The sequence below is a fragment of the Malus sylvestris genome, chromosome 1 (genome assembly GCF_916048215.2).
Source record: "Malus sylvestris chromosome 1, drMalSylv7.2, whole genome shotgun sequence".
NCBI classification, from domain to species: Eukaryota; Viridiplantae; Streptophyta; class Magnoliopsida; order Rosales; family Rosaceae; genus Malus; species Malus sylvestris.
Genome location: NC_062260.1, coordinates 19,006,030 through 19,015,478, shown reverse-complemented (window position 1 = coordinate 19,015,478; position 9,449 = coordinate 19,006,030). Strand labels below are relative to the sequence as shown.

The 9,449-nt window shown below is 39.0% G+C and overlaps 1 protein-coding gene across 1 annotated transcript; it reads left to right on the top strand.

Moving 5' to 3' along the window:
• Positions 1-2,868, top strand: LOC126631057 (monocopper oxidase-like protein SKU5). Its single transcript, XM_050301218.1, has 9 exons — positions 1-167; positions 280-389; positions 548-818; positions 902-1,031; positions 1,203-1,560; positions 1,688-2,056; positions 2,191-2,447; positions 2,577-2,679; positions 2,779-2,868. Exons 1-9 carry the CDS (start codon positions 12-14, stop codon positions 2,849-2,851), a joined length of 1,827 nt encoding a protein of 608 aa, XP_050157175.1. The 5' UTR covers positions 1-11; the 3' UTR covers positions 2,852-2,868.
• The last annotated feature ends 6,581 nt before the right edge of the window (positions 2,869-9,449 follow it).

Below are 9,449 nucleotides of genomic sequence, written 5' to 3'. Positions count from 1 at the left end.
GTCCATGCAATATGGCATGGCCTAGTGTTGATCGTCGTCCATGGCTGATCATTGTTCCTGCAACTCTTTTCATATTCTTTGCGCTAGCTGTTTCTGCTGAGGATATTTTTCTTGACTGGCACGTCACTCTTGACACAAGTATCAAACCGGCATCCGTCGACCAACCGGTATGAACAAAATCATAGATTACTAAAAACATTTTTTTTTTATGTGTTTGATTTGTTTGATTTATTTTATCTTCTTTGTTTTCCTGAGATATTCTACACTTGGTAAATTCAGGTTATCGCCATCAACGGGCAGTTTCCGGGGCCGCTAATCAATGGCACAACCAATGATATGTTTCATGTCAACGTGTTTAATGAAATGGATGAACCGCTTCTCATAACTTGGTAGGGCCAAATATCTTTGTTTATATCGTATTTATTGATCAATACTCTCGTCAAGTTTTCTTTGAGAGTGCTTTATTTTATGGGATTCACTTTTTTAAAGATCAGGCTAGAGATTTGAGAGGCCTAGAGCCTAAAGATTAAGGGTTGTAATGGTGCAGGAATGGCATACAACAAAGACTAAACTCTTGGCAAGATGGAGTATCAGGCACAAACTGTCCTATTCTTCCTGGCAACAACTGGACTTATATGTTCCAGTTCAAAGATCAAATTGGCACTTTTTCCTACTTCCCTTCCCTCAGCTTCCAGAAAGCCGGAGGAGCTTTTGGTGCGATTCGTGTCAATAATCGTCCAGTTATCCAAGTACCATTTCGGAAACCAGAAGCAGAATTTGATCTTCTCATTGGTGACTGGTACGAAAGAAGCTACAAGGTACGTAATTCACAACCGATCAACATGTTATTGATCGACAAATGTGAACTGTGACCAAAATATGTACATTTGTTATGTAACAGGAAGTTAGGTCCTTGATGAGCACCAAGTCCATGGCATACAACAGCACTCCTGATAAAATTTTAATGAATGGAAAAGGTGCATATTTGGTACCTCCTACAGAAATCCATGAGTCCTTAAATGTTACAAAAGGTACATACAAAGATGCATATACATTTATCAAGTTTTTCCACAATGTGGTTAACCGCATTTGGACATGTCGTATATTATTCACTGTTCACTTACATTTGTCGATTTTGTGGTTGATATGGCATGACTGATCTATATAAAAATATGATTAAATATGCTATTGTATATATGCAGGGAAGACTTACAGAATTAGGATATCGAATGTTGGGACTGCATGGAGCTTCAATTTTAGGATTCAAAATCACAGAATGGTTTTGGTTGAAACAGAAGGATCCTATACAAATCAAATTACATTGGACTCTCTTGATGTTCATGTTGGGCAGTCCTACTCTGTGCTTGTCACAGCTGACCAAACTGTTTCGGACTATTACATGGTGGCAAGTCCTAAAATGTTCAATGCCACAGATGTGAACAAATTTGGCATTGGTGTACTGCACTATGATAACTCTACCACACCTGCCAGTGGGTCTCTTCCAACTGGTCCTGATCCGTTTGATCGAGAATTCTCCATCAATCAAGCTAAGTCCATCAGGTAATCCTCGAGACTTCTCCATTTATTACCAATTAATTTTGGGTTAGATGTTCTGAACCGGTCGTCTTGTCTTGTGATAAATGCATTATATCACCATTTTATGATTGAAATTTTTTGCCTTGTGAAGGTGGAACTTGACCACAGGGGCTGCAAGGCCTAATCCACAAGGATCCTTCAATGTTCATAACGTTACACTGTCACAAACATTCATCCTTCATGCATCCATAGCAGAGATTTTTGGTTTAGCTCAGTTTACAGTCAATAATGTGTCTTACTTGGCCCCAGACACACCACTAAAGTTGGCTGATCAGTTTCTCAATGGGTCGGGAATTTACGATCTTGATAAATTTTCTACCAATTCTTCGAATGTTGAATCCGTACGTGGAGTTTTTGTTGCCACGGGGACACATAAAGGGTGGATAGAACTTGTTTTCCAGAATGATTTGGAGGATATGGATGCTTGGCATTTGGACGGATTTGGATTCTTTGTTGTTGGGTAAGTACAAGTCTAACATACTTAGGGCAACGTTTCTTGCCATGCAAGTACTTGTGCGAGTGATTAAACCCAACAACATAATATATCACTCTCACATTTCATACTAATATTGTATCTTGAAATTTATTTCTCAGCTTTGGAACTGGAAAATGGAAGCCTGAGTCGCGCTCTAGTTACAACCTCTATGATCCGGTCGTGCGATCTACTGTGCAAGTGTACCCGGGCGGATGGAGTGCAGTTTATGCATACCTTGATAACCCAGGAATGTGGAATTTGAGGTCACAACACTTGAAAAATTGGTATTTGGGGGAAGAGCTTTATGTGAGAGTGTATGATGCCGATCCAAACCCTGCCAAGGAAAGGCCTCCTCCATCTAACCTCCTCCTATGTGGTCAGTCGTAGTGTTGTTAATTGAACCCCATCACCTTAATTAATTTCTCGGTCTTATTATTAAGTTGATAATCCTCTTCTTAAATGATATGCTAGATTTATTTACTTTATTTTATTTTCATTTTTGCAGGAGCGTTTGCTCCTTTTGCCCCAGGTGCTCCACTTGCTCCTTCTCCGCCTGCAGGTCCGCCACCGAAGCCATCTAAGGCACCATCTTTGCAAACAGCAGCAGGGTAATTAACCACTACTGATTATTATTGTTTTAGTTTGAAAAATTTTAATCCAATAATTTGAAGCTATCCTATCTTTCTTTCTTGTTTGCATGTTTGTAGGTTTCACATTGCTTTGATCTGCATTGTTGCAACACTCCTTCAAATTTCACGAGGATTATCAATTTTTTGGTAGGGGTAGCAAAATGGCCTTAAAAGTTAAGAAACTAAATTGTTTTTATTAGAATATTCGTTGGACAAAATCCTACATTATTGTATTATATTTTTTGGTTATTCGATTTACTATAATTGGCTTAAATTTAATCTGTAGTCTTGAGCAAAGAAAAGTTTCACACGTTCTGGTCTACCTTAACATGTTGTAGTAGAATTATATGGCTGAATTACGTACTTCATATTATTCATAAGATTAAGAATATATACACAATTCTTGTTTCACAAGGAAACATAAAGGGACACAAAATATATCCTTCCTAATAAAGGACTCCTAAAATATTTACATAAACTTTACATCCTTAATTAAGACTCACGTTAACACTTCCACTCAAGTTGGTGAAAAGATATTATACATGCCCAACTTGATGAGTGAGTCATCAAACTTCCTACTAAGAACATCTGCCAATTGCTCTTCAGAGTTCACAAATGGTATTGACACAATCTTTTTCTCAAGTTCCTCCTTAATAAAATGCCTATCAACCTCCACATGCTTCGTCCTATCATGTTGCATTGGATTGTCTGCTATATCCCTTGCAGACTTATTATAACAATATAGTTTCATAGTCTCATTCGATTTGAACCCAAGTCCCCAAAGAAGCTTTACTAACCACAGAATCTCACATATCCCTTGTGCCTTACCTCAATACTCAGCCTCAGCAGACGACCGCGATACCACTTTCTGTTTCTTACTACAACAAGTGACTAAATTCCCTCCAACAAAAGTGAAATAGCGAGATGTAGAACGCTTGTCGGTTACATCACTTGCCCAATCCGCATCGGTAAATCCTTCAATTCTTAGATGTCCATGTCTTCCATACAAAATCCCTTTACTGGGCGCACACTTCAAATATGCTAAAATATGCATGACAGCTGTCATGTGATCTATACTTGGTAAGTGCATAAACTGACTCTCAACACTTACCACATAAGCAATATCAGGACGAGTATGAGCCAAATAAATCAGTCTCCCTACAAGTCTTTGATATCACCCATTATCAACCGGTTTCTGATCCGGATACACGCCCAAATGATGTTTTTCCACAATAGGAGTATCCACAGGCTTACACCCTAACATACTTGTTTCCTTTAACAAATCCAAAACATATTTACGCTGATATAAGAAATACCTTTAGTTGAACGAGCAACTTCAACCCCAAGGAAATACTTTAAATCACCCAAGTTCTTCATCTCAAATTCTACCACAAGCTTCTCTTGCAATTTCACAATTTCGTCGGAGTCATCGCCAGTGATAATCATGTCATCTACATAGATAATTAGAGTAGTTACTTTATTCAGTCTCCACTTCACAAATAACGTGTGATCGGAATGGCTATGATGATATCCATTCCTTTGCATGACTTGAGTAAGCCTATCAAACCATGCACATGGTGACTGTTTGAGCCCATACAATGATTTCCGCAATCTACATACTTCTATTTTTCCACCAGCATCATACCTAGGAGGAAAATCCATGTATACTTCTTCCTCTAGATTTCTATGAAGGAAAACATTTTTCACATCGAACTGTTTTAGTGGCCAGTCCATATTTGTAGCTAAAGAAACAAGAACACGTACCGTATTCATTTTGGCTACGGGAGAAAACTTTTCTTGCTAATCCATGCCATACGTCTGAGTATATCCTTTCGCCACCAATCTTGCTTTGTATTTATTAATCGATCCATCAGCTTTGTATTTAATTGTGCACACCCAACGACATCCAACAGGCTTTTTTCTATTGGGCAACTTCATTACCTCCTAGGTCTTATTTTTCTGTAATGTTAACATCTCCTCATCCATCGCTTTCACCCACTTTGGATCTTTCAAGGCTTTCTCCACTCGGGTAGGGATTTCAATGGACTCCATATTATTAACCAAGGCTTGACATTCAAGTGCAAGATTCATGCATGATATGTAGTTAGCTATTGAATACTTCACTTTCCCTTTTAGAGAAAACTTGTTCGGAGGCACATCTCGATTTTGTCTTGGTGGCAACTTATACGTACTTACAATATTATTTGGATTAGTTGCATAATCATCTACAATACTTACCTCAAGTATATTAAGAGAAGATGTATTAGATGACATTGTGGAGTTAGAGAGAGGGTAATACATTGCTAAGCTCAGTATTAGATTTAGTTGCAGCAAACTATTCAGGACTACTCTTGGTATGAATTTGTTGAACCAAACCACCACTGTTGGCAGTTTCTTGCTATTGCTGAGCATCACTGCTTTCGGCAGCTGCTTGACGAAACTCCCTTATTCTATTCTCAGCAGAAACCTGCTGGAACTCCTCCATATTGCTCTCAGCAGCAGCTCCATTTACTTTCACTGGATCCATGGCTCCCCTATATTCAACCAACAAAGATCACCTATAGTATAACTCTCCCCCTGGTGATTTAAAGTCAAGTGGAATGGGGCATAAAAACATTTGGATTTTGAAAATGTAATATCCGTAGTCACATACATATGGCAGGTGTTAGGATGATAACCCTTATATCCTTTCTGATGAGTGGAAAAACCAGCAAATACACACCTAAGTGCACACGGATCAAGTTTACTTCGATGAATCTTTTGAATATGAACATACGTTACACACCCAAACACTTGAGGAGTGAGAGTATTCGTCGAGCCTACCGGAGCATGTTGGGTGAGTACTTGAAGAGGTGTTTGAAAACCAACAACTCGGGATGACATATGGTTGATTACATAAATGGCATAAATGACTGCTTCAGGCAAAAAACGCTTAGGAACGGAAGCACCAATGAGCAAGGCACGAGCATTTTCAAGAATATGGCGATTTTTCCTCTCCGCCACCCTATTTTGTTGTGGAGTGTGAGGACAAGTTGTTTCATGAATAGTTCCTTGATTACGAAGAAATTCGGACACCTCAAAATTAATACATTCACCTCCATTATCAGAGTGAAGAACTTTAATAACAAAGGAATATTGGGTCTAAATCATCTGAGAAAAAGACCGAACCACCATACTAACATCACTTTTATTTTTCAACACATACAATCAAGTCATACAAGTGCAATCATTAACGAATGTAACAAACCATTTAATTCCAGAAGAAATATAACAGGGTTAGTCCCCAAACATCAGAATGCATGAGATCAAACGGAAACAATCTTTTATTCATACTTAGAGGAAATGAAGCACGATGGCTTTTAGCAAGAATACATACTTCACACTATAACTCTGATTCATTTATTTCATGAAATAAACTAGGCAACATACGCTTTAAATAACCAAAAGACACATTGCCCAACCGACAATGCATTAACCAAACTTTTTGCAAATTACTAGCATGAGATGCTCGAACAACATTAGCTCTTATAAGAACGATGTCATCCACATAATACAACCATTCTCTCTTAGTGCCACGCCCAATTATCACCTTGATTTAAATATCTTGAAGTAGACAAAAGGACAAATAAATTAGTACAACACAATGCAACTGCTTAGTAACTTGTGGTATAGATAATAGATGATGAGATAAGGACGAAACGAGTAAACAATGATGCAACAAAAGAGATGACACACCCCAATCCCAATGTTCATCGGATATTAGGATGGTCACGTGCTGGCCGACATCCAAGGGTGACGAAAGCCATTTATTGAAAATATGAGAACTAAAATATGAATAAGATAAAAGAAATTTAAATATAATTAATAAGCAAATGAGGAATATGTTCAAAGCTGACAACTAACTAGAACACTAAAAGAAATAATATAAAATTGAATGAATAAAAGAATGGGTCATACACCGAGAGGACTTGAAGATGCCGATACGGAAGTGCCTTGACACCGAGATCGTACACCTCAAATCTAAATCCTGAGGGGGCACAGAATAAACATGAGTGGATTAAGTTGATATATATATATATATATATATATATATATATATATATATATATATATATATATAATACTGAAACAGTTATCAACATACTAACCCCCAAAGTTTTATGAAAACTCATAGCATAATATGTAGTAGGTTTTTCGAAAACCCTAGCATGCCATAAAACATCTCATAAAACACATATCATATAGTGTGCTAAATAGTGGTATCCAATAATAATATCTCCCGGCCCGCAGCCAACACCATGTCTCTCGACCTGAAGCCAGAGATTATTTTCTCCCAGCCCAATGCCAGCTTCATGTCCCTCAGTCCAAAGCCAGGGATTATTTCTCCCGGCCCGCATCCAACACCTAATCTTCACCCCTGGCAGAATAGTGACCACTAGATACGTACAAAACATTGAGCATAATCTTTCCAAATATAGGTACATATATCTAAAAAACATCTTCATATTATAAGGTCATCCATCATCTATATTATAAAGAAGTGTGTAAAAACATGTTATAAATAGTATATCGTCGTCCATCAGATATCCTACAAAGAACATGGGCTTGATAGAAAATATGATATTCCAAAATATTCTAAGTAAGCATAATATCTCATAAAATGTAATCATTAAATCATGTTTTTCATGTATGCATTTCTACCATTAAAACATGCATTTTAGAAAAAAGTCTACTCATAGATACTTCGCTGTTGAAAACTAGCGAAGGCGGAATCGCCACAATATATGCACCTAAGCACATAAAGGGTCCAATTAATAAAACTATATTACAACAATTGAATTTGGGGAAATGGACGTAAAAAATAGATCCATGACATCAAAATTAGCCTAGGAGGGGTCCCAGATGAAAACCCGAAAAAGTAAACAAAAGTCACCGTTGATTGTTGACCGTTGACCAAGTCAAAGTCAACAGGTCAACCGGGTCAGGTCAAACTAGGTTTAGGCTTGGTTCGGTTTGGACATAGGACCTGGGCTTAGGTCCATGAGTCGAATGGTTTAAGGTTTAGTGTCAATAGGCCGAAGGCCCTGGTTCTCACAGCCCAAAAGCCTGGGTCCAAGGGTTTAAAAGGCTAAAAGCCCTAGGTTGCATAAAAGGGCTTGGGCTTGAAAGCCCGACCCAAGTCTTTGGGGTTTTGACTAACTAAAAATCAAAAAGGTTCGGGCTGTGGGTTTTGCGGGCCAAGCGCCCGAGGTTGGTCACGGCCCGAAAGGCCTGAAATCAAAGGGGTTTGGGTTTTAGGGGGTAACGGGCCTAAGGCTCGAGTTTCATATGGCCTGAAGGTCTAATAAGGCAAGGGTTTGGGTTTAAATGGCTAACGGGCCTAAAGCCCAAGTCCTAAATGGCCCAAATGGCCTGAGTTGTTTGTTCTCGCTAGTGAAGGAGGCCGGAGCCACCCGTGCTCCAGTCAACGGCCAACTACCACCCTAGGGTACGATCTATGTACGAAAAAGAAGTGCAAGGTGAGTGAAAGTGTTTTCTCACATTCGATTCACCGTGGAAGGGTCGGAGATCGTCGGAATCTTGTTCGAAACCCACGAAGGAAGAAGAAGGTCCAAGCGAACGTGATGATGGCGTCTGGGTTATATGGGTGTAAAGATGGTGTCCGTGGGTGTGTGAGTCGATCAGAAAAGGAAGAGTGCAAGATAGAGGGGGTACGGAGCTGAGAGAGAGAGAGATAGCTGAAAGTGAGAGAAAGAAAAGGGTTGACTCATGGTGAAGGGAAGAGAGGGTGAGTTTAGGGTGGTGCCACGTGGCAAACAGAGAAAGAAAGAGAATCTAAAAGGGAGGGTCCGGATTAGCTAAGGATAATGGGACCAAATTGTACATTTCAAAAAATGTTATGGATAAAGTGAAATTACAATTTAAAAGTGGGGGTGGGGTTTCACAAGAGAAGGTGTGAAACACATTGTTCCCGCTCTAACAACTGGAACAATTGTTAAACCCCACCCCTAAAAGATAGTGTAATTCCACAAATTTTAAACAAAAATAATGAAATTACCTTTTTGTCCCTAACCTTACCCAATCCGAATCCCTTATTTTTGGATTCCCTCTCCAGTTTTCCTCATCTCTTTGCTTGCCACGTGGCAAACACCCACCTTATCTCTCATTCTTTCTCTTTCCCCCAAGCACTCACTCTCAGCTCTTTCTCTCTCTCATCTCTCTCAGACAAACTCTCCATCTCTCTCTGATCTACACTCGCGCACCCAGTCACACACCTACACCCATCAGCGACCTTACTATCACCACAAACCCATCCTCATGGACCCTCTCGCTAGGGTTGGGTTCGGTTGGCAAACTGTGCCAAATTCCTTGTGCCACTTGCCAGCCACATATACATAATTACCGAAAATAAGTTACCGCTAGCCAACCATCTTCTTGCGGTTGCCAAAAATCAGTTCAGCTAAAATTATTGGCTGGTTCAGTTGGTAAATGGCACAACTGATGGTTTTCACTTTTTCCTCGTTATCTTCCAGTTCCAAGGGCTCAATTTGATTTTCAAATTAGGGTGCTTGTTCGGTTGCATTATGTGGTTCATTTTGGGTTAATCCATGTTGTGCATTAACCGTTGATTGGCTAGACTCCATCATCCTAAACATAAGCAACACATATACATTATACATTCAAAATCATATATATGTACGTGTATATATAGTATCAGTAATCATCATGCTATCAATTTTGTTAACAAT